The 25,583-nt window shown below is 50.6% G+C and overlaps 1 protein-coding gene across 1 annotated transcript in view; it reads left to right on the forward strand.

Annotated features, from left to right (window-relative positions):
* DLGAP2 (DLG associated protein 2) overlaps window positions 1-23,785 on the forward strand; it is a 459,183-nt gene extending 435,398 nt beyond the window's left edge. The window contains exons 13-17 of the mRNA XM_040242864.1: window positions 3,740-3,825; window positions 5,499-5,914; window positions 12,475-12,566; window positions 21,198-21,350; window positions 23,567-23,785. Of these exons, the coding sequence (XP_040098798.1) occupies window positions 3,740-3,825; window positions 5,499-5,914; window positions 12,475-12,566; window positions 21,198-21,350; window positions 23,567-23,785 (966 nt within the window). The remainder of the gene's footprint in view (window positions 1-3,739; window positions 3,826-5,498; window positions 5,915-12,474; window positions 12,567-21,197; window positions 21,351-23,566) is intronic.
* Window positions 23,786-25,583: the final 1,798 nt, after the last annotated feature.

The following is a 25,583-nucleotide window of genomic DNA, read 5'->3' on the forward strand; positions in this document are numbered from 1 at the left end:
TGTACGCTCTCATATACACATGTGCATGCACATGCAGGCATGCCCACAGGAGTGAGCTCATGTGTGTACATATGCACACTCGTGTGTACGCTCTCATATACACACATGTGCATGCACATGCAGGAATGCCCACAGATGTGCGCTCAGGTGTGCCCATGTGCACACTTTCATGTTTGCACTCTCATGTACACACAAATGCACTACAGATGTGCTCTCACAGGTACACATGTACACACTCACACACGTGCACTCTCTTGTGCACCCTTCCCCTGCTCTTCATGGCCCATGGCTCAGTGTCAACCCCTCTGTCATGGCCCAGGGACAAGAAGCAGGTTCTCCAGGAGCCCAGTGCCCACCACTCACGTGGCAACAGGGAGAATCCATCCCCATCCACCAGCAGGCACCTCCAATCAGCACTTGCTTCGGAGAGGCCACTCACATACACAGGTCCTGCCGACTTCATCTTTCTTCTCCACGTCTAGTACACCCTTGCTGTTATTGCTGTTTAGTTGCTCAGTTGTGTCTGACTCTTTGCGACCCCATAGACTGTAACCCACCATGCTTCTCTGTCCATGGCATTCTCCAGACAAGAATACTGGAGTAGGTTGCCATTTCTTTCTCAGGGGATCTTCCCCACCCAGGGATTGAACCCAGGTCTCCTGCTTGGCAGGAGGATTCTTTACCACTGAGCCAGGGAAGCCGCTAGAACACCATGGCTCTTGTAAAAATGAATATGTACATATATTTCTCAAAACTTTTATAATCCTTTTACACTTCTCATCAGAATTTTCTCTTTGGAAAAAATTCCTTTGATTTCCTTCCCACTGTGCAAAATAATAATTCCTTTCCTTTGTCCTAAATTTGATTTTCTCCGTCTTCATAAAGCTCTCCCAAGATTTCTGAAATTGATAAATACTTAGCTCGACCTGGCTTTATGCAACTTGACCACATCCTCCTCCACCTTTACCTTCTGAAAAACGGAGACCTTTTTTTGTTAGAATGGTTTCATAGGACAACCACTGTAGAATCTATAAAATTCATTATATATTCCTTGAACTTAATATATCGTTACTATATCTATGGATCTTAAAAGTGGAGATGAGGGAGGGAGCATTAGATTTGCTTTGGAGAACCTACATGAATCTGGCTTCATGCACAGTTTCACGCCCATTAACCCCGCTTTTGCTGATCCCTCACTTTTGAAGTTAAGAAGGAAACAGCCATGGAATCTGAGACTTACCTAAGTGCCACATGGCCAGCAAGTGGCAGAATTTGACTCCAAAAGCTGTATTTTTCTCATTCACTGTAAAAATGAGAGAATCATAAGAGAGAAGCTGTACACACTAGAGAAAAGAAGACAAATGATTTTGTGATATTTTGGCTGGTTTGGTCACTTTGTGGTCAGTTTCTCTGTCTGTGTGAGTATGTGTGTTCTGTGTGTGAACACACGTCTTGATTGCATCGTTCACGCCGCCTGCTGATGTTCGCTCCTGAGTCTGTGTTGTGTCGTCAGCCTCCATCATAGCTGCACAGGCATCTGTGTTGTGAGCAGTCTATACTCAGTGTGGCCAGTATCCTGTCTTCCTGTTTCCCCTACTTTCACCTTTTAATATGTCAGAATTCAAGGGAACATCTTTAGACTAGAATCCTAGGACTGGAAGTAATGAGGCAAATATTCTGAACATTTTTATGATAAAAATTAGTGCTCTTTCCATACAAATGTCTCCCTGACACTATACGAATGAAGTAATTTCATCCATATTGTGTATCTCTCAAGTTCAGCAACATCTACCAGAATGGCAGAAGGGAATACCTTTGCCCCTGCCACTGCGGAGACTGTGAATATAGTCACAAAATTATATACATGCACAGACATAGGTCTACAATGGCATTTTTTACAGTGGCAGAAAACTAGTTATATCTAATTAAATAAATCAGGTTATAGTCACAGAACGGAACAGCAGCTAGAACACAGGCAGCTCATATTGCACTGACATGGGCAGCGTTTTTAACATATTAACTTATTGCAATCTTTTTGTGTAAAACAATAGTAACAACAGTGTCCACATCCAGCAAGGTAACGTTTATGCCAGCCATGACCCACTTGAAACTAGAAAGACGTGGGGATTACCAGCAGGTTAGGAATTTTACTCAAGCACATTTCCTCCTGTGCGTGTGTGCTAAGTAGCTTCAGTCGTGCCCGGCTCTTTGCGACCCCGTGGACTGTAGTCCGCCAGGCTCCTCTGTCCATGGGATTCTCCAGGCAATACTGGAGTGGGTTGCCATGCCATCCTCCAGAGGATCTTCCTCACCTAGAGACTGAACCCGCGTCTCCTGAGGCTCCTACCTTGCAGGTGGCTTCTTGACCGCTGAGCTACCGCTGTCCTAGGCTCCACAGGGCCGCCCCCGACACAGCCCCGTCCCAGGAGCTGCAGGGTCCCCACATGGCTTTGTTGACTCTGGCCACAGCAGACACTGAGCATGCCTCTGCGCCCTACGAGCTGTGCACCCCTGGGCAAGTCACTCGCCTTCTCTGATCCCTCCAGTGTTCCATGTGGCTGGACCCAAGGTATCATGTGCATCAGCTGTGGTGACACTTGTCTGCTCCTGGCTCAGTGCCTGTCGGCAGAAAACAAACACCAGCTCTTAGCAGCACAACTGCTCTGCATCACAAACTGCGGCAGCCCCAGCAACAAAGACTCAGGAGCCACGACTGCCCAGTGCACCTGGTCTCTCATCACTAGCAGCAGGGGGTGTCAGTTACTCGTCCAATGGTTTGTATGTTACCCTTGCAACGATCACTAATATTTTTAAGAAAAGATGTGTTTGACAGTTTAGTTTTGATATTTGTGAACTGGAGTCAAAACACCTTTTGAGACAGTAGCTACTGTTTCTTGCAAAAAAAAAAAAAAAAAAGAAAAGGGACAGTATAGAAGCTGGAATAGCATTTTACTAAACTAATCTTTGGTTATTTAGTCATATTTACTCAAGGTCATATATTTACTCTTCTGAGGCAGACTTTTCATACTGAGAGTTTGGGAGCAGGAGGGTCGTTTGCTTCTGGAGTTTTGGTTATTTCTAGAAACTGCACGCTACTAGAGTTCTCTCATGAGTTAACCCCGCACCACAAATGCTTCCTTGGGTTTGGGGAGACTTCTCGGCAAATGCAGCCACCGTAAGGACTGTGTGTGGAGTGCACGCTTTCTGTTCTGTTGTGGCATTGCCCTGCCCTGGGCACATCCTGTGAGCAGACGGTGCTGTGTCGAGGCGGGTGGAGGGGTTGCCTGGGGCTGGGAAAGCTTCAGTTCTTCTGTATGTCACATATGTGGACGCCGTCATCACCACCGTCCTATTCAGCAGCCCGTGTGTTGTGTTAGCTCTATCTGGTTCATGCTGTACCGGCAGGATCTGACAAGAGCTTTTAAGTCCTCTCATAATGCAATCCAACCTAGCTTGTTTTTCGCCCAAGCTAAGCAAAGCAATTTTATTTGCATACATTTAGAAGATGGAGGCTCAGCATTGAGTTAGGGGGTCATGCACAATTTGATGAAACACAGTAGCAACATAATTACACCAGCACGAGTTCATTTCCCTCCCGTTGTCGTTTTCCTGGGTCAAGTGCATCTCTGCGTTAATTACACAAATGCATAATTAATTATGGCTGATGAACACACACACAAATAGTCCCTGGTCCAGGTCCCGCCTTGGTTCTAAAATAAGATGTTCTCTGTTGCGCTAGGTGGAGACGGCTACAGACTCCGACACGGAGAGCCGGGGGCTGCGGGAGTACCACTCGGTGGGCATCCAGGTGGAAGATGAGAAACGGTAACCACCCCCAACTCCTGGGGCCTCTGAGCATGGCTGTGGGTTAGAAACGTGATGGCAAGTGTCTGGACAGCACTGGCCATCACCGGTTCATGCCGTCGTGGAGACAGGGTCATATATCCCCAGCCCTAACTTAGTGGATATCATTCGGGTATGGATTAGCATCCTTCTGAGCCTTGTTTCTGCTAGTGGCCGGGGATTCGTCTTTTTCTAAAGTAACTTACCACCTGTGAAAGCAGAGGGGCTGGCATCTCTGAACACCAGAGTCCTTCACCCACAGGGGAAAAAGGATGCGTATAAAGCCAGTGCAGGTTTTCCCACCTTAGGATGTTAACGGTACAACCACAGAGAGAGGGAGAGAGAAAGAAGATTGAAGAATCCTTAGGATGGTGATGCTTCAAAAGAAGCCCTCACACTGCCCAGCACAGAGAAGTCCATGACAAGAGTGTTGTTCCTGTAATGAAGGTGGTGTGATTATTTTATTTTATATTTAAAATAGCATATCTTGTAAATTTCATAAAGACAGATTTGATGGGCATATCATATTGTGAGCACCAGGCAGCATCTGGTTGTTGAAACCCTGGTGAGTCACTCACAGTGAGGGTTTTAGGCCAACCTGCAAAGATGTGGACTGCCAAGGAACTGATGGCTTCCCTAGGACGGAGGCCTCTCAGAAACTGTGTCTTCTGCCCTGGGACTTGGGCTTGCAGCCCCCCGTCCCCGCTGGTGGCTCCTTCTCAGCGCCTTTGCCTCCAGCGAAGGCAGATCCATTAGCCAGCTGCACACACAGCTGCCTGCCATCTGCATGTCCAGTTGGTGAGGAGCCAACTTGTGTAGCTTGGCAGAGTCTAGGTGTGCAGACATACATGCCCACACACACACACACACACACAGACACACACGTACACATACATGCACACATAGACACATAGGAACACAAGCATGCACACATACACACATGCACACAGACACACATGTACATACATGCACACGCACACAGACACACACTCACACACACAGTTCTCACCAGCAAAATCTGGGCTCCAGTTATAAATTCATTCTTGCCAGTCCTTTCAGTAACTGGCTGTGAGAAATGAGTGACATTTAAATACATACAATGAAAATGTTTTTTAAACACCTGCTGAAGTCAGAATTTGGATTCATTATTTTGCATAAAAGACATAACCGGATGATACTGCAGCATTCAGAGAGAAGAAGCTCATGTCCTGAAATATGATATGCATAGCCACCAGAACTCAACAAGACACAGATGTTATTACTTAAAAGAATTACATACTTGAAAGAAGCAGTGGGGCTTCATTTTACATACATACACACAGAAATGTGTAAGCCTGTCACGTGTTTCTGAAAGGCAGGTAACCACCCCAAGACAGTGGTTTCAGGGATAGATTGAGCCGCCTGTGGTAAACTTAGGTCTTCAGTGGGCATCACTTAGCCATGGAAGCTTAAAAGTTAAAGTTAGAGTTTCATTCTTTGCAAAGTCAAACTAGGCTCTCACACAGGTGAAACACCAGTGTGCTGATAACAGAGATGACAGCGCTTGTCTCCTCGCGAGGCTGGCATGTGTCCCAGCATGCTCTGGGTGTGTAAGCTGGGCTCTGCAGCTCAGGGTCATCTCCGACAAGCTCCTGTCCGTCTCCCCCTCCATGCAGACACGGACGCTTCAAGCGCTCCAACAGCGTGACGGCCGGGGTGCAGGCGGACCTGGAGCTGGAGGGCTTCCCAGGACACGTCACCACGGAGGACAAGGGCCTGCAATTCGGGTCCTCCTTCCAGAGGCACTCAGAGCCCAGCACCCCCACGCAGTACGGGGCAGTGCGCACCGTCCGGACCCAGGGGCTCTTCAGTTACCGGGAGGACTATCGGACCCCCGTGGACACTGCCAACCTGCCCCCTCCCGACCCCTGGCTGGAGCCATCCCTGGACGCGGTGGACGGCGGGCGTGTGTCTCCGTGCCACAGGGACGGCGCGTGGTTCCTGAAGCTGCTGCACACGGAGACGAAGCGGATGGAAGGCTGGTGCAAGGAGATGGAGAGGGAAGCCGAGGAGAACGACCTCGTGGAGGAAGGTAAGAGGCAGGTGTCCGCTGAGGCCTGAAGACACTCGCCAGGTTTCCATAAATGAGTATGTGGCGAATGAATCCATGAGGACAATCCCTTTGATCCTTGAGTAAATTAAAGTGCGTGGGCTCCCAGCATACCCCACCCAAGCTAAGATGCAAGCGGTTGAAAAGAAAAGCAGTGGCTGAAATGTTGACGGGCATCCTTCCGTTCCGTGCTGTGTGCTGGATAGCAGGATGGCTCAGGCCTGCAGGGGTCTTGGGACTGCAGTTTATTCAGGGTTCACATGCTGGTTCTCTGAATTTTGGCAATGATGATGGGCAACAACAGTTCAACCATTTTCTAGACTCGTGACCGTCTCGTGTCAAAAGAAATTGCTTTGGCTTTGTGTCAGAGAAAAGCTGGAGATGGTAAGTGACTAACCCCCCAGCTAGCGACGGAGTGTCTTCTGCTATTCAGAAAACGCCGTGCCCCTATCCCTGGCCATTTACTTCACTCTGATTCTCTGAATCCGTCACCCTCATTTGTGGTCCAGAGAGGATCCCTGAGCAATAAAATACACACTCGGCTTGTGCCTTAGACCCTGGAAATTAAGAGGTGACATTAAAAGTCCCCAGCGCTGAAGCCTTGTCATGATAAGTTACGATTTTCTTGTCACTGGGGGTGGTCGGGAAAATCCTGGAAGTAATGCCGTGATCATCCTGTGTGTGATTTGATTATCTGCAGTGACCCAGATCAACAGTAAGATCCTGTCACCCAGGTTGTCGTTGTCTTATTACCAGCATCTGGAGAACACGTTTCTCCTTCAGCCGGGCAGAGGAAAGGGGGTTTCTGCTGTCCGTCAGCTGCATTTCTCTTTTTCACCTTTTTTGCACCTTGGGATCTTCTCCTGGACTCTGTGTCCTGTAAAGCCCCAGCAGGCATTTGCTGAGTACATGCTAGGAGCCGTCCCAGAGACTGCAGGTGGAGACACTGATGAGCGTGCCGCACGGACACTGCAGGGACCTCAGCGTGGGTAAGACCAGGACAGAGGCATTTACAGTGAGTGAGGAAGTGCCTGTGGTAAGAGCAGTGCAGGCCCAGTGCTGCAGACACCCCGAAGTCCGGCAAATGCTGCCAGCAGGGCAGTCTGAGAAGTCTTCCTGGTGGCGACGGCGTCTGGGCGGACCTTGAGGGCAGGTAGACTAGTCAGGCAGACAGGCCAATATCAGGGCACAAGCAGGGGCAGAGAGCCAGGCCGGAGACCCTTCAGGAAGGCCCTGCCTCACACATGGACTCTGCCCCTGCCGTGGGGAGCTTGGTCCCGACCTCCTGGAGCCCCTGGCTCTGTCATCCCTGGGGACATGCACGTGGGCACACACCCTTCTCAAAGATGGGGACGGCTTTGCATTTTCCTGCAGCTCTGCTCCATCTTAGTCTCCTGGGCGATCACACTTGATACACTGACCGTCCCCCGGCAGTGCCCAGCCGTGCTGATCATCCCCCGGCGGTGCCTGGATGTGCTGAGCGTCCGCTGGCAGTGCCCAGCAGAAGCCTCAGGGGCGGGAGTCCAAAGGAGGAAGAGGGAAGGGGGGCAGTCTTCACGCACAGGGTGCTTCCACCCCTACTCACACCTCTGCACAACACAGCGTGTAAAACCCCGTGTGCCCTGACACCGCCCTCGGCCAGGTGGGGGCCCCTCCCACTGACACCAACTCAGTCACCGGGACTCTGCAGGGTTTTCCCACCACTGTTTCATAACAACATGAAATCACATCTCTAGGAGCCTCAGATGCAAAGAGCAGCAACAGGTCTACCCGAGCCTTTCTATGATTTTTCTCAATTTCTTAATTACCCAGCTTTATTTTTTGTGGCAAAGGTGAGAGAACACTTAATCTGAATCTCAACTGCATGCTCCACACATTAACCGGGCACCGTATTGGTCACGTTTGAGTGATTCCCTAGTAATGCTTAAAGGTAAGGTAACTTTCCATTCCACCCCTCACTTTAGGAACAGGTACACGGTTCTTGGTTACAGTCCTTTTAAAAAGCCAAGATTAAATTAAATGGCTGTTGAACCAAAACCCTGAGCTCCAAATATTGAAATTTCCATTATGTGAGATAACTTTTCTCCCAAGCTATTATTTTATAACCACAGCTCACTGAATTCATCGAACAAATCAGATTCACTCAGCTCTCTACGGTTAATAAAAACATCATGAGAACCATTGAATGCTGGTATCAGTTGAGTCACGGTAAAGCAGGCTGATGCATAGATGGACACTCTGCAGGGACTGTGAACCACCACTAGTGTTTTGTGGGTTTTGTGTTAATTATGTTAAACCAAATGGGTAAGTGGCATAAAGTAAGAGCAAAAAAATAAAAAAGGTGTGTTTTCTGAGATGGAAGTTTCCAGAGCCACAAAGATCTTACTCAGCAGATTTGTAAAAAGATGAATGGCCTGGGGAACTGAGCAGTGGGTCTTTTGGGAGGTGCTGGGCTATTCTGCCCCCGAACAACTCTGCCCCAGAGCTGCTGATCTGAAGATCTCCCGGCCAGACGCACAGCACTGGGAGACATCATCATCCGAGGGTCCCCCATCCTCAGTCCCCACGTTATTGCCAGAGCTGGGGTTCGACGCTCGCGGCGGGTCTCCCAGACCTCCTTCCCTGGAGGTGCCATGCTCTCTGGGTAGGGAGGCGTCCGGCTCGGGCAGGGTGCCATTGGCGGTAATCACAGTGAGCCGGGGGACTCGGGGACCAAGGGGGATGAGGAGGTCGGGCCACAGGGAGACTGCCCTGGGCCTGCGGTTTGCCCAGGAGTCCGCACGCTGAAGACCAGCAGCGGGGACGGCTCTAAGCGCCGCCGCTTCCGGCCAGGGTCCCCGCTCGGTCGCCCCGCGAGCCCAAGGCCGCCGCCTCTGACGACTGAGGGTGTGGTCAGCGCGCGGGCCGCCCCAGCCGCAGGGGCCGCAGCAAACCAAGCCTGAGAGGAAGCGTGTGCTCGAGAAACAGGAAGGTGAGAAAGCTTGAGGCTTCGCCGGGGATTTGTGGACGCGCGCGCGTCCCCACGCCTGGGTCAGGAGGAAATCCAAGATCCGACGGTCGTGGATCTCCAAGTGACCACCTCAAACTGTGTGCAAATTCTAGAAAAGCCCACCTCGAATTTCAAAAGAATAGTGTCAGTGTTGCCCTAGCACTTCTTAGTAAATTTAGGTGGAGTTGGAAATTGTAGAATACGCGTGAAAAATAAATTAAAGGAGCAAGTCAGTTAATCAAATTTCTCTGTACATCAAAGGCCTGGGTTGTCTCAGGTTCTTTGTAAATTTCCATTCTGATGAGCATGAGCCCTTATCTGTAGCTCTCTAAAGAAAGTGGCTAAACTATGACAGAATTAGAGAAGGACAGTGGAAAAGAATAAATTGAATTTTTGCTTCAAATTCTTCGCAATTATGGGAAGCTATTATTTACATTATAGGTATCAGATAGAACCATCCCCATGGATGAGCACAAATCCCCTGCCATTAGCCGTCAGGCCATTACCTTTCTCGAGCAATAATCAATGTATACCCTTTATAATAAGTCTCCACTCTATTAAATCAGCACCCAGACATCACCCCCATCCATGTTGTGCTAAAGTTTATTAACTGAAGTACTGTATATTAATACTTCCATTGAGGTGCATTTTAAGAAGGATGTGAAAAATGGGGACTAAAACGCCAGCATCACAGACGCTGAGGATGTCACACCTCACAGACGACCCCACTGTTGAGTTCCTCGTTCTCTTCATCTTTCTTATGAACCTGTGGAGTAAGATGTTTGTGGCTCTGGAAACTTTTATTTCAGAAAGCACACTATTTTGGGGAGTTTCTTTTTGTTTGTTTTACTTTGTGCCACTCACAATGCCATTTGCTTTAACTGATTGACTTTTTAATTACCACTTCAGGAAGCATAGCATCAGTGAAAAAAAAATGCATTTGTATGTGATTCAGTGTTCTTGCCTGGAGAATCCCAGGGATGGGGGAGCCTGGTGGGCTGCCGTCTATGGGGTCATACAGAGTCGGACACAACTGAAGCGACTTAGCAGCAGCAGCAGCAGCACTTCTATATATTCCCACAGTGACCGTTTGGTTAAAACAAGTCTCTTTAAAGGTTTTCGTCAGTCCTGCAAGTTACAAGGGTTTACAAGTGGAAATCTAACGTGTTCAGCTTGGGGGCCAAAGTGTGAACCAGGTGGGAAGTATTTTCAGCCCTTGCAGGCTGTGCTCCGGTCCCTCTGCCTTCCTACCCTGTGTCCCCTCCACTGCCCAGAGATGGGGGAGATGAGCAGGCCAGGGGGCCAGGGGCCAAGCCCCCCTGCAGCGGGCTGCAGGCGTCAGGACGCTGACAAGACGGCTTTCTGTTTCGTTTAAGTCTAAAAGGATGCCGCGGTGTTATCTAATGAACTCACTGGTATTGAAAGTTACAGTTTTAACTCTTCTTCACATTTTAGAAGCAACCGAGAATTGGGTGATATTAGGGAAGTGTTGGTTTCTTAGGAAGGGCCGTGGCTCTGTGGTTGTGCAGCGTGCTGGCGAGGGAGGTGCTGATTACAGCTCATCTCCAAGAGGGTCAGAAGGACACACATCCAGAGCTGGTGATCCGGAGGAACGGGGCAGAGGTGCTGGCGCTACTTTGTTTCAAGTTCTCTGTGTGTGCAAGTCTTCAGTCAAGCTTTGGGGAAGAGCAATCCAGACAAGTCAGAAAGTGCAGGCAAACTCAGGAGCGTGTCAGGCCATTAACCCCCTCCCCGACCCCAGGAGGGCACCCCGTGATGAACACGCTGTCCGGGGCCGGGTGCTCACCCTGTAAGCACAACAGTGCCCCGGGCCTCCTGTTCCATGGCTGCTTCCTGTCCCAGTAGGACGCGTCCTCGGCACCCCTCACAGACACGTTTGACTTCGAGGACTCCGGTTCCAGTCCGTAGCCCTTGGCCGCCTGTGCACCGAGGCCCCTGCTGTGTCCGTGAGCCCCACCCCCCGGGGGAGGCCAGGAACCAGGGTCTCAGTGGCTTGTGGCCCAGGAGTCAGAGTCCTTTAGGCCAGTTTCTAGCTCACCCCAAATGAGTCTCAACTCATTATTTTGGAGGCTGCCTATCAAAATTAGGAATGTTTGGGGAAACTGGGGAGAAAGCTAGAGAAACTGAGCTTACCTCTCTGGATGTGGGCTGCACCCCTGTGGAAATGCCAGGTCTCAGGCCCCATCCCGCACCCCCTGAGTCTGCCCATACCCAGACCCCTGCCAAGTGACCCACATGCTGAAGGTTCCTCCCTCTGGGCTCTTCTCCAGACTGAACCTCAGGAATGTCCCAGGGTCGACAATCCACAAGTACTGAAACACCCTGTCGGTGGTGACAGTTCAGCGTCCGCTTCATGCCAGACGAGCTCCAGGCTAAGATCTTTGTCTCGAAGGCTCCCGTCTTCCCCGGGCTGGAGACAAGCTGGACCCACGTGGGACGTCAGGGGCTCTGTGTAGCTGGTTGTTACCTGTGTTGTGCAGGTCTTGAAGGGGGCTCAAGAGAGGACACACTTGGCCGCAGAGGGGAGTAGCTGGGGATGGCCGCTTAGACCGAACCCCAGAGACAAAGGCCCAGGTACAGAGGCCAGAAGCGTTTGCCTCCAGATTCCTAAGTGCCTCTGAGGAATCATGGGAGTTGGGGTCTCCCAAAGCTGTTATTTCTGAAATAATGATGATGTTCACACAGGCCAGGACTGGGTCAGAATGATGGGATGTGAGGAGGCACTTGCACGGAGAGGGTGGGGGGGTTCCCAAAATTTTCATGCTGGAAATCTTTCTTTTGCCCAGTTCGAATCCCTAAGTCATCACAACTATCCAGTAAGTGGTTAAATCCTTTCCACTGACAAAGCTGTATTACTTACTTTTTTAAAGCACCCTTTGATTAATTAAGTTCTTACAACTTGAGATCATTCATAGATCAAACGGACCCTCGCTGCTCCTGACCGCCCTGGTGAGCTGGCCCCCAGGTGCCTGAGGCAGCATGTCCTCACGCACCCTTCCAGGGGTCAGCGGGGTGATGTGAGGGGCCAGGGTCTCTGCCACCCAGCTGACCCCCGGAGGGCTGGGTGGGCTGGAGGACCTTTCAAAGGTAAACTTCCCCCCACACTGAGGTGTCCTGATAGTCAGTACTTGGTCATCTTTGAATTTCCTTCATGAATCAGGATGGGCCAGATGGAAAGAGGGCTCAACTGGTGGCTGTTCCACACAGTAAGCTCAAAGTTTTCACCTCCGGTGACCGAGGATAACGGCGTCCCAGGCGACTCAGTGGTAAAGAGCACATCTGCCAATGCAGGAGACGAGGGTTCGGTCCCTGAGTAGGGAAGATCCCCTGGAGGACGGCATGGGGACCCCTCCAGTGTTCTTGCCTGGAGAATCCCACAGACAGAGGCGCCTGGGGGGCACAGTCCGTGGAGCTGCAGTCAGACACAACGGCACGCATGCGAGGACCTGGAACCGCGGCGGGAAGGCCCCCTCGCGTGGCGCCCCTCTCCTGGCCCCCGCCAACCCGCCCGTAACCCTGTGTGTGTCCACAGTCCTCGGCAAGATCCGGAGTGCCGTGGGGAGCGCCCAGCTGCTGATGTCCCAGAAGTTCCAGCAGTTTTACTGGCTCTGCCAGCAGAACATGGTGAGTGCCCCCTCGAGACCCTCGGGCACGGGTCAGCAGGCCAGGCGTCCACTCTCTCCGCCCTCACCTCTGCCCTGTCCACTGTGAAGGACCGCTGCGGGAGCACGGCCTGGTGAAGGATGGGGACGCGCACAGCTCCGGGGGCCAAAGCAGAGAGGCCTCGGCTGTGGGCGAGGGAGGGGCGTGGGGGGCAGAGGGCGGCAGGCCCCTAGCCACAAGAGTGTCCTTGGCCACCAGCCTGCCCTTCGGGACCCCGGGCAGGGGGACAGTGCATCGTGTCGTGGGGATGTCACGGTGACGGCGGCACCAGCAGGTGGCTCCCGTAGAAACACACGAGCAACCACACTGAGAGAGGCCGGCAGGGGATTCCAGGGGCAGTCTCGGCTTTACGTCACAGTCAGGAGTGAGCTAAGATACCAGGGACCAAGCTAGGAAACACGGTTGGCACTAAACTTGGTTCTGATCTTCCTGAAAATCAAAGGGAATATATATATACATTATACACACATATATATACTCAAACATGAATACTTACATATATAAATATTCAGTTCAGTTCAGTTCAGTCCCTCAGTCATGTCTAACTCTTTTTGACCCCATGAATCGCGGCACGCCAGGCCTCCCTGTCCATCACCAACTCCCGGAGTTCAGTTCAGTTCAGTCGCTCAGTCATGTCTGACTCTTTGCAACCCAGCAAAGAGTCACAGCAGCCCAGACTTCCCTGTCCATCACCAACTCCTAGAGTTTACCCAAACTCACGTTCATTGAGTCAGTGATGCCATCCAGCCATCTCATCCTCTGTCATCCCCTTCCCCTCCTGCCCCCAATCCCTCCCAGCATCAGGGTCTTTTCCAATGACTCAACTCTTCTCATGAGGTGGCCAAAGTATCAGAGTTTCAGCCTCAGCATCAGTCTTTCCAGTGAACACCCAGGACTGATCTCCTTTAGAATGGACTCGTTGGATCTCCTTGCAGTCCAAGGGACTCTCAAGAGTCTTCTCCAACACCACAGTTCAAAAGCATCAATTCTTCGGCAATCAGCTTTCTTCACAGTCCAACTCTTACATCCATACATGACCACTAGAAAAACCATAGCCTTGACTAGACGGACCTTAGTCGGCAAAGTAACGTCTCTGCTTTTGAATATGCTCTCTAGGTTGGTCATAACTTTTCTTCCAAGGAGTAAGCGTCTTTTAATTTCATGGCTGCAATCACCATCTGTAGTGATTTTAGAGCCCCCAAAAATAAAGTCAGCCACTGTTTCCACTGTTTCCCCATCTATTTCCCATGAAGTGATGGGACCAGATGCTATGATCTTAGTTTTCTGAATGTTGAGCTTTAAGCCAACTTTTTCACTCTCCTTTTTCACTTTAATCAAGAGGCTCTTTAGTTCCTCTTCACTTTCTGCCATAAGGGTGGTGTTATCTGCATATCTGAAGTTATTGATATTTCTCCCAGCAATCTTGATTCTAACTTGTGCTTCTTCCAGTCCAGCATTTCTCATGATGTACTCTGCATATAAGTTAAATAAGCAGGGTGACAATATGCAGTCTTGACGTACTCCTTTTCCTATTTGGAACCAGTCTGTTGTTCCATGTCCAGTTCGAACTGTTGCTTCCTGACCTGCATATAGGTTTCTCAAGAGGCAGGTCAGGTGGTCTGGTATTCCCATCTCTCTCAGAATTTTCCACAGTTTATTGTGATCCATACAGTCAAAGGCTTTGGCATAGTCAGTAAAGCAGAAATAGATGTTTTTCTGGAACTCTCTTGCTTTTTCGATGATCCAGCGGATGTTGGCAATTTGATCTCTGGTTCCTCTGCCTTTTCTAAAACCAGCTTGAACATCTGGAAGTTCGTGGTTCACGTACTGCTGAAGCCTGGCTTGGAGAATTTTGAGCATTACTTTACTAGCATGTGAGATGAGTGCAATTGTGCAGTAGTTTGAACATTCTTTGGCATTGCCTTTCTTTGGGATTGGAATGAAAACTGACCTTTTCCAGTCCTGTGGCCACTGCTGAGTTTTCCAAATTTGCTGGCATATTGAGTGCAGCACTTTCACAGCATCATCTTTCAGGATTTGAAATAGCTCAACCGGAATTCCATCACCTCCACTAGCTTTGTACATAGTGATGCTTTCTAAAGCCCATTTGACTTCACATTCCAGGATGTCTGGCTCTAGGTGAGTGATCACACCATCATGATTATCTGGGTCGTGAAGATCTTTTTTGTACAGTTCTGCTGTGTATTCTTGCCACCTCTTAATATCTTCTGCTTCTGTTAGGTCCATACCATTTCTGTCCTTTATTGAGCCCATCTTTGCATGAAATGTTCCCTTGGTATCTCTCATTTTCTTGAAGAGATCTCTAGTCTTTCCCATTCTGTTGTTTTCCTCTATTTCTTTGCATTGATCGCTGAAGAAGGCTTTCTTATCTCTCCTTGCTATTCTTTGGAACTCCACATTCAGATGCTTATATCTTTCCTTTTCTCCTTTGCTTTTCACTTCTCTTCTTTCACAGCTATTTGTAAGGCCTCCTCAGACAGCCATTTTGCTTTTTGCATTTCTTTTCCGTGGGGATGGTCTTGATCCCTGTCTCCTGTACAATGTCACAAACCTCCATCCATAGTTCATCAGGCACTCTATCAAAAAATATAAATATGTATCATTACACACATACTTTTCCTTATCTGACCAAAGAAAGTACTCACCAATATAATTTTGGAGAAACAATAATTATTTGGAGAAAGTCATTGAAGAGTAATAGCTCAATGGTATTCACACTACTTTACAACCTCTTTTATGTATTTTTATTTATAATCCATACACTGACCTCTTTTAGACCACCCATTTTCATTAACACACAAGCATCGGTTCACGGTGTCTCGACCTTGTTTTGCTCCGTTCTTAAATTCACATGGAGACCTGTGAGTTTGCGGCATGTTCTTCCACATGGAGGCAGCCTAGCACGTCAGAGTCACCAATTCATCCCTTTTCATCAGGATCATTAAAGAGAATGTTTTCTCCAATATTTTCCATTAATCTCATTCAAGTTCATCATGAGATTTAAAGCGTTAGCACCTGGTCGCCTATGCCATGAAGTTACAATCAACATTTAAGAGCAGGGAACAGGCAGGCTTAGGGTCCCTCAAAGGAACATGCTGTTGTAGAAACACTCAGCTCTCCCGTCCCCCAGGGGTGTCCTGCCCCCAGCCCCAGCCCCACCCCACGGCCATCTCTGAGGACTGACCAAGGCCACCAGGGGGCGTGGTCCCTGTTCCGCTGAGTCGATGGGCGGGTCCGCGTCTTCAGGAACCTCCATGCCGCACAGTTACGGTCTTCCAGCTGTGAGCAATGCACGTCTTCTCTGCCAGATGCAGCTGGTATTAGACCTGAGAATTATCCGGCTTCACATCCTTGATACCTCTTACACACGTCAGATTGCACTTTGTGTTGGCCATAGGAGGTCTGGCATGACTGCTTCCTTTTCGTGCGCCCTCCATTGGACCAAAAGCCCCAGAGCACTTGGAGGAGGTTGCTGGGCTCTGGGCGGACCGTCAGCAGAGGGGCTGAAAGTGCCGGCAGCGCCCTGCTCATAAAAACCACACTGTCCTCGTTGGCAGCCCTAGTTCTAAGTCAAAGGAATGGCCCCAGGGAGTGAATCAGACCCACTGGCTGTTGAGGATGGACTCTGGGAAGGGCCTGCCCTTGACACTAGCGGGTGGACCCCTGTGGCCATAGGGCCAGCGGCCCAGCACCCCTGGAGCTGGGAGAGATGGAGTCACACACAGACCGCTGATCCAATGCTGCACTTGAACGAGACCATGGTCTCTCCTCAGCCCTTCTCAGGACACACAGCTCCCAGAGAATGTTCTAGAACACAGAGCATCTGAGCCCACGTCCCAGGACCTCCCTTGCTGGGGCCAGGTAGCACCCTGGGACCCTGCGTGCAGTCAACAGGGATGGACAGCTCTGCGCACTTGCTGGGGGAGGGGACTGTCCTGGCCCACCTTGATGTGACAAACGAGGCCTACAAACAGACCAGGGCGTGGGAGTGTCCAAGAACACAGACATTGCCACGCCTCCCAGAAAGGAGCAGAGGACACAGAGCAAGGCCCTGACTGTGCTGGGGTCCACCATGCCCATGGCCTCTGCCCCCCAGAGCCCAGAGTGGAGGCCCCGTGACTCCAGAGTTCACTCTTGGGCGACGTGATCCTCAGACACGTGCAGGCCCTTCACACCTGCCCCTGTGGGGGGTGGGGAGAGGAGGAGGGGTCGCTGTGCCCGCTTCGTCCTCCAGGAAGAGGACACGTGGCTCAGGACCCACTGTCAGGGGGAGGAGCACCCTGCCAGCCCCAGCTGTCCAGGGAGCCCCTGTTGGTCCCCCCGAACCCCATCACCTGCAAGGCACAGCTCAGAGCAAGGCCTTCACTGTCTTCCTTCACAAGCAGCAGCTGAGCTCAAACTCAGGCAAGTGCGTGACAAACCAGGCCTGGCGACCTGACGAACCCTCCCACACCTGACCCTGACATGACCCTGACCCAACCCTGAGCCTGAGCCTGACCCTGTATCTGACCCTGACATGACCCTGACCCTGCACCTCAAGCTGACCCTGAGCCTGTATCTGACCCTAACCCTGAGCCTGGCCCTGACCCTGATCCTGACCCGACCCTGACCCTGACCCTGCACCACCTCGCCTTGACCCTGTACACGACCCCACCCAACCCTGACCCTGTGCAGGACCCTGCACTTGCCCACCAGGTAGCCCCTAGTGGCTCAGTGGAGAATGGTCCTCACACAGTAAACAGCCGCCCGGGATTGCAATTCTCACTCTGAGCAGAAAATGAGGGCTTTGGGTGCGAGTGGCTCGGACAGCGGTTCTGACCCACTCCCAGCAGGTCAGCACAGCTGCCCTCTGGTCGCATTGGGCAGGGTGGACAGGGCCCAGAGAGTGGCCTAGTGGGTGTGGGCATAGGACCAGGACTGGACGTCTGTGTCCCCAGGATTCAGGGGGGCTCTGTTAATGGACCAGTGCCCTGATAAGCACATACAGGAGCAAACCCGTCCTGGGGCCACATCCACCCTTGGCTGCCGTGCGCCACTCGTGGCGTCAGCTGTCCTCCTAGGGCAGGAGCCTGACCTGCCAAGCCCTCCCTCCAAGCCAGGGCAACGGCACCCATGGTGCACACATGGGGTGTCTCTGACCTTCAGAAGCAGGGCTGAGACCCCTCAGAGGACAGAAGGAAACAGGCCCCACCTCCCCAGAGCCCCTCACCACCAGCACCACCACAGACCCTGCCCAGGAACCCCACAGGCACCCAGAACCAGAGGGCCTCAGCTGCCAGAACTGTCCAGGCATCAAAACCTTAATAGGCGCCACCATCCCCAGGTTCTAAGAAAGCATTTTCTCCCAGTTGTGTTGAGATATAATTAACATGCAGCACTGGATAAACGTAGGGGTACAGCACCGTGATCTGACTGGTATCATGAAATGATTGTCACCATAATCTTAAAGAACATCCATCACATCTTGTGGGTACACAAAGAAGTAGAAAACGTAATTTTCCTTGTGATGAGAGCCTTCAGGATTTACTGTCTTAACAGCTTTCATATATAAGGAACAGCAATGCTAACTGTATTTATCGTGCTGTACCTCACATTCTTAGCATTGGTTTATCCTGTTATTGGAAGTTCGTGCCTTTGGCGACCTTCATCGCATTCCCCCTCCTCCCACTCCACCCCTACCTCTAGTAACCGTGAGTCTGGTCCCTTTTTCTATGAGTGTGCTTCTTTGTTTTTTGAAATGCAGCACCATGTTAGTTCCTGATACACAGCACAGTGATCTGATGTTTCAAACTGATCAACAAGATAAGTCTAGTTGCAATATGTCACCATACAAAGAGGCTACACAAGTATTCCTGCATTCCCACACTGTAAGTTTCATTCCCACGACTCCCTTATTTTGCAGCTGGCAATCCGTACCTCCTTATCCTGAACTCACTTCTCACCCCAGTCCCCTCTGCACACACCTGTTGGTATCTGATTCTGTTTCTGTCTTGTTATGTTTGCTAATTTGTTTTCATTTTTAGGTTCAACATACAAGTGAAGTCATACAGCATTTTTCTTTTTCTGTCTGACTTACATGTTATCGCAGGTTTCAAGATTTCAATCTTTGTTACACTGGAATAGTGTTTCACTATATATATGCATGACATCCTCTCTGCTGAAGGACACTTCGGCTGCTTCCATGTCTCGGCGATTGTAAACAGTTTGGCAGTGAATGTGGGGGTGCGTGTGTCTCTGTTTGAATTAGTGTTGTTGTTTTCTTCGGATAATACCCAGGAGGGCACCACTGGGTCGTGTGCTAGCTGCATGTTGAGTCTGTGAGGCTACTCCATACTGTCCTCCATAGCGGCTGCACCAGTCTGTGTTCCCACCAGCAGCACACAAGGGCTGCCTTCTCTCTGCATCCTCGAAACCCCACTACTTCCTGTCTGATGATGGCCACTGGGATAGGTGCAAGGTGATACCTCACTGTGGTACTGCTGTGCATTTCGTTGCTGATTAGTGATGCCAAGCATCTTTTCATGTGCCTGATGGCCATCTGTATGTCTTTCCTGGAAGACAGATCCTCTGCCCATTTTTCAACCATGTTCATAGATGTTTTTTGAGCCATTGTAGATTCACAGCAAAACTGGGTGAAAAATACAGAGAAAATGTCATATACTCCCTGTTGCCACACACCAGCCCCACCACTATGCATCTGTGGTTTCCATCAGGGTACACTCTTGGTGTTGGACAGTCTGTGGATTTAGACAAATATATGACATGTGTCCACCAGGACAGTGACATGCAGAGCGGTCTCACGGTCCTGAGAATCCTCTGTGCTCCCCCTGGTCACCCCTTGTCTTCCCTCAGCCCCTACCCACCTCTCATCTTTTTACTGTCTCCAGAGTTGTGCCCTTCCAGCATGTCCTACAATTGGAATCACACAGAATGCAGACTTTTCAGATTTGTTGTTGTTCAATTGCTCAGTCATGTCCAACTCTTAGAGACCCCACAGACTGCAGCACGCCAGGCTTCCCTGTCCTTCACCATTTCCCAGAGCTTGCTCAAACTCATGTCCATTGAGTTGGTGCTGCTATCCAATCATCTCATCCTCTGTCGGCCCCTTCTCCTTCTGCCTTCAATCTTTCCCAGCATCAGAGTCTTTTCTAATGAGTTGGCTCTTCACATCAGGTGGCCAGAGTATTGGAGCTTCAGCTTCAGCATCAGTCCTTCCAATGAATATTCAGGACTGATCTCCTTTAGGATGGACTGGTTGGATCTCCTCACAGTCCAAGGGACTCTCAAGAGTTCTCCAACACCACAGTTCAAAAGCATCAATTCTTCAGCGCTCAGCTTTCCTTATGGTCCAACTCTCACATCCATACATGACTACTGGAAAAACCATAACTTTCACTAGATGGACCTTTGTTGGCAAAGTAATGCCTCTGCTTTTTAATATGCTGTCTAGGTTAGTCATAGCTTTTCTTTCAAGGAGCAAGGGCCTTGTAATTTCAAGGCTGCAGCCACCATCTGCAGTGATTTTGGAGCCCCCCAAAATAAAGTCTGTCACTATTTCCCTTGTTTCCCCATCTATTTGCTATGAAGTGATGGGATCAGATGCCATGATCTTAGTTTTTTGAATGTTGAGTTTTAAACCAGCTTTTTCATTCTCACCTTTCACTTTCATCAAGAGGCTCTTTAGTTCCTCTTCATTTTCTGCCATAAAGGTGGTGTCGTCTGCATATCTGAGGTTATTGATATTTCCCCTGACAATCTTGATTCCAGCTTGTACTTCATCCAGCCCAGCATTTCTCTTAATGTATTCTGCATTTAAGTTAAATAAGCAGGGTGACAATATACAGCCTTGATGTACTCCTTTCCTGACTTTTGAACCAGACTGTTATTCCATGCCCAGTTCTAACTGTTGCTTCCTGACCTGCATACAGGTTTCTCAGGAGGCAGGTCAGGTGTCATGGTATTCCCATCTCTTGAAGAATTTTCCAGTTTGTTGTGATCCACACAGTCAAAGACTTTGGTATAGTCAATGAAGCAGATGTTCTTCTGGAATTCTCTTATTTTCTCTATGATCCAGTGGGTGTTGTCGATTTGATCTCTGCTTCCTCTTCCTTTTCTAAATCCACCTTGAACATATAGAAGTTCTGGGTTCACATACTGTTGAAACCTAGCTTGGAGAATTTTGAGCATTACTTTGCTAGCATGTGCAATTGTGTGGTAGTATGAACATTCTTTGACATTGCCCTTTTTGGGGATTGGAATGAAAACTGACATTTTCTAGACCTGTAGTCACTGCTGAGTTCTCCAAATTTGCTGACATATTGAGTGCAACACTTTCACAGCATCATATTTTAGGATTTGAAATAGCTCAGCTGAAATTCCATCACAGACTTTTTTAACTGTCAGCAAACACTCATGTAAACTGTCACTAGATCCTCATGGGCCCTCAGGAGCATGTGCACCCAATTCTGAATTACGGAGGCTTCTCCCGGACCCGCTTCACTGGGAAGAGCAGCCCCTGACCCCGCCCCGCCCGGAGGTCTCCGCGGCTCTAACTGTGCACGTGTCTGGCAGGACCCCAGCGCTATGCCCAGGCCCACTTCCCAGGATCTGGCCGGCTACTGGGACATGCTGCAGCTGTCCGTTCAGGACGTCAGCATGAAGTTCGACGAGTTGCACCAGCTGAAACTCAGCGACTGGAAGGTGGTTGAGTCCCCGGAGAGGAAGGTAAGCCGCTGCTGCAGCCCCACACGGAGCCTGCCGCCCCCGCCCCTGCACGTGCTCCAAGGGCCACGTTAGCATGCGCGTCTCAGTGTGCAGTTAACAGGGCAGGGTCTGATATCACACCTAAACCCGTGTGTGCACAGCCAGACTGGTGCCAGCCATCAGCACGTATAGTAAGTCCCTTTCTTGCTGACAATTCCGAGAAGACACCAACAGAACCCACGTGTGAATTCAACGTCGCACGTCCTGTCATGCCCCGTCCTCTGAATTATTACCATCGCTGCCACCCTCTGTGTGGACTGCACTGTGGTGGTTCCCACAGGAGGCTTCAGGTTGCTTACGGTGATGCCTGTGGAGATGAGAAACACTGTTAACTTTACTGAACACTTCAAGGATGTACACTTCCTATAGAGCTGGCCCTGAGATAGGTTGAAAATGCCCATTAAGTTTGACCTCTGATTTCAGCTCTTCCCTTTAGGTATCGTCTTCTCTAGGGCTGAGAAATAAGTGTGAATTAGCTATAAAGACATGGACTTCCTTGACGCATCTTACAGAAGTTCTCCAGAATCATAATCTGATTTTCTTAGACAGACATTATCAATCAAAATAACAAAGACAATTGATCCGAGATACTTTGGGACAGGGGAGTAGCCAAGGGTGTACATCTAGATAATTAGCACACAAACCATCATCATCCTTTTTCCCTAAACCGTGCCTCCTGTGGTCCAGGCTGGAGACCATCGCTTGATCGCAGGTGCTGATGAAGCCCTTGTCATCACAGACAGGGGAGCAGAGGGGCGTGCAAACAACCAGGTTGTGCGTGAGCAAGTCCAGGAGGTCTATGGTTTCATCGTGAATGAAGGCGATCATAAGTAATGATTCCCAGTGAAAAAGTTATTCTAGGAAACCACTAAAAATCCAACTTTTAAACTAGTCTGAAGATACGTAAAAGCCTTTCCCATTTTCCATTCTTCTGTACCTGACCGCTAATATCACCCTCTACCCAGCTCTATGTAGCGGGTAGTCCTCAGAGTGAACATGGTGTCCTGCGGCACCCTGTCCAGGAGGCGAGCAGCCCTGGAACGCAGCCCGAGCTCGGCGTCCTGACCCCAGGGCCCAGGTCCTCGAAGATCTGCAGGGCCACCGCCCCACCCCCCGCCACAGGACAGCTGTGAGCCTGTGCGGACTCACAGTGTGAGTGGAGGCTTCCTCAAGGGCTGGTTTCACTACTGCGTGTTTCAGAGGCCCCAAAGGCGTGCAAAGAGACAAGTACAGTCCCCCACTCAGGGCAGGAGTTACATTCTGGAATAGCTGGAAGTCTTGACAAAGTAATTACCCCGACTGACCCCTGCCATCAAGTCGGGAAGGACATTGCTTCTGGCCCTAAGAACAAAGTTCCAAACACCGAGGTTATCTTCCTGCCAAAAACAGTAGGATAGACGTCTGGTTCTGCCGTGTGTCCACTGAACCCGCCATGGTGGCCAGGCCTGGGCACTTGGTGCCTTCGGGTCCTTTTGGAGGCTGAAAGGGAAAGGACAGATGGTTTCCCCCAGCCGCTGGGCGTGTGCTCAGAAAAGGCCACGCCCCTTTCCTGCAAGGACTCCGTGTGACCCGTCCCTCCCGCCTGGGCAGGTCTGGTGTGTGATCCCGGCCCAGCAGACAGAGGGCGCCAGGCGGGACGCAGGCCTCTCCCCTGCCCGGGGCGTGCCAGCTCCCCGTGTTCCTTTGCTGCGGAATCGGCAGTCTCTCTCTTTCTGGAAAAGGCGTGCTCGGATCTTGGGGCTGTGGTTGGAGAACACAAGCTGAGAGTCAGAGCCAGTTATTCACATCCGATTCCCATGCAAGTGAAAAGCCGTAGGTAGTTAATGTCGAGGGGTCTGAGGCCCGTGGCAGAGGACTTGAGGTGGTTTCCATGTCCTTGGACCTTGCAGTCTGTTGAATAGATCGGGGTCTCCAGCTGTCAGGGGGCGTCGTGCAGGCCCCTGTGAAGGTGAGCGGGTGTGCGTTTGTGAGGGAGCGTTCACCCAGCAGCGGAGTCAGAACAGTGCCACGACCAAGACCGAGGCTCAGGTTCACGTGCCCAGAGGATTCCTGCCCGGGAACCGGGCGGCACCGCAGGCCCGGCGGGCAGGGCACAGCCCCGTGGGGGTGGGAGGGGGTGAGCGGGGGGGAGGGCCAGGCTGCTCTGACCCCCACTCTTGACTTGTGATGCTTTTCAGGAAGAAAGAAAGGTCCCCCCTCCAATACCAAAGAAGCCCCCCAGAGGGAAACTCCCCATCACCAGAGAGAAGTCTCTGGACCTGCCGGACAGACAGCGGCAGGAGGCGCGGAGGCGGCTGGCGGCGGCCAAGAGGGCGGCGTCCTTCCGCCAGAGCTCGGCCAGCGAGCGGGCCGACAGCATCGAGATCTACATCCCCGAGGCCCAGACGCGGCTCTAGGGCGGGGCCGTGCCCCGCTCCGCGGAGCCTTAGCCGCACCGAGCGCCGAGGCCTCATCACTCCCGTCTCATTTCTCCAGCGAGTCCGCCCCGCCTTCATGTTTGTGCCATAAACACCCTGGAGCGCCCGGACGTCCGAGCGCACGGCCACAGCGACTTCTCCCAGACAGCCCGGATGCCCACCCCCGGGGCCGGAGCGGCGTGGGGACCCCTGACGCACCCCTCTGTTCCCAGAGGGGGTCGAGGAAACCGCTCGAGATGGAACCCAGTTCACACTTTGTTATTTATATTTTTATAAAATCGTGTGATATTAGAGGCGAGAATAACAAACAACTGTGAAAGGGTGTGTCTCAGCACTCTCAAGGCATTAGATACCCCAAGAGAAGGTGCTACAGCTTGAGCGCAGCAAAGGAAGACCCCCACCCCGCGGCCTGGGGTCCCTGTGCGCTGAACCCGGCGACCCTTCACATGGTTCCTGTGCCAAGTCCATGGTGATGAGGAGTCGTCTCTGCAGCAACCAAGCTCCCCGCCTCGCGCTTCTCTGGAAACCTGGGGTGGAAGTCCCCCCCAGACTCAGCACAGCATCTCCACGGCCAGAAGTCAGCTGAGTGTCCGTCCACACAGGGAGAGACAGACGGAAACAGAGAGTCTTAAGAGAGGCCGACTCTTCTGTAGCAGGGGTAGAAAGAGAACACAGTTGTCCTTAATCAGATAAAAGAGTCGTTTATTTTTTAGCCCTTTGTAACTTAAACTATCACCCACGGTTCTGTCTTTAAGTTTCACCCTTTATGCTCCATGTGATTTTTTTTTATAGATGTATATATATTCTCAAATGCTCTATCAGTTGACTTTCCAGGATATCCTTTAAAAAAAAACAAAACAAAACAAAAAAATTTTGCTTGTTTAAAATGACAGTTGTGATGCTGTAAAAAGTTTAAGAAATATGAATGTGTGTGGTAAGTATATCTCAGTTTAAATGGTAAAGAAGAAATGTGGTTTACATTGTATTTTTCCAGAATTCTTTTGTTCTATGCAGTACAGCTGAAGTCCAGAATATATTTCTTGCCTGTTTTTGACATGACAAAAAAAAAAAAAAAAAAGGTCACATTGTGCTTTCCAGCTGTGGACTTTCAGAAAAGTAATTCGTTTTCGTGATTCTGATTGGCACAGAGAAAAATAGGAAGGTCTCTAATGGAAAGTTTCCCATTCATCTCGTTAAATTTAGATGCCGGGACCATTGTTCCAACTGGATGGTTGTGTGTCTGTTGAGACACCACCTCAAAGGAAGCGCCCATGGACTTACCCACTTGACCCCAGACTAGAGTCCTCGCTGTGACTCCAGGTAAAGGCAGGGGCCACAGCGTTTCCGCCGGGCCGCCGTGTGCCCCGCGGTCCTGGGAGTGCAGGCCCCCAGCCCAGCAGCACAGACTCCCCCCGCCGCCCCCCATAGCACTTTGTTTTCCTGTTTGACTCGCACTTTAAGACGCACCGCCCTCCGCGCCTCTGGCGTGAGAGTCCCGGTGACGTCCTTACACAGGCAGGTGCCTGCCGCCTGCCGCGTTTCTTTTCCTCATAGTCCACATTCCACCAAGCATGGGGTTCGTAGGAGCACAGGTGATAGCAAAGCATGTTTAGCTTCACAGTTTTACTTTTTTAAAGCTGAGTAGTTAAGAAGTCCCTGTAAGAACAAAACCCTGTAAATGGAACCTCATATCTGGTATATATTTTACCAAACAGCCTTAAAATATATTTGGAAGCAAAAATCAGTACGAATGTATATCCTTGAAAAATGCAAAAAA

This window comes from Oryx dammah, unplaced genomic scaffold (genome assembly GCF_014754425.2).
Source record: "Oryx dammah isolate SB20612 unplaced genomic scaffold, SCBI_Odam_1.1 HiC_scaffold_7, whole genome shotgun sequence".
Lineage (NCBI taxonomy): Eukaryota > Metazoa > Chordata > Mammalia > Artiodactyla > Bovidae > Oryx > Oryx dammah.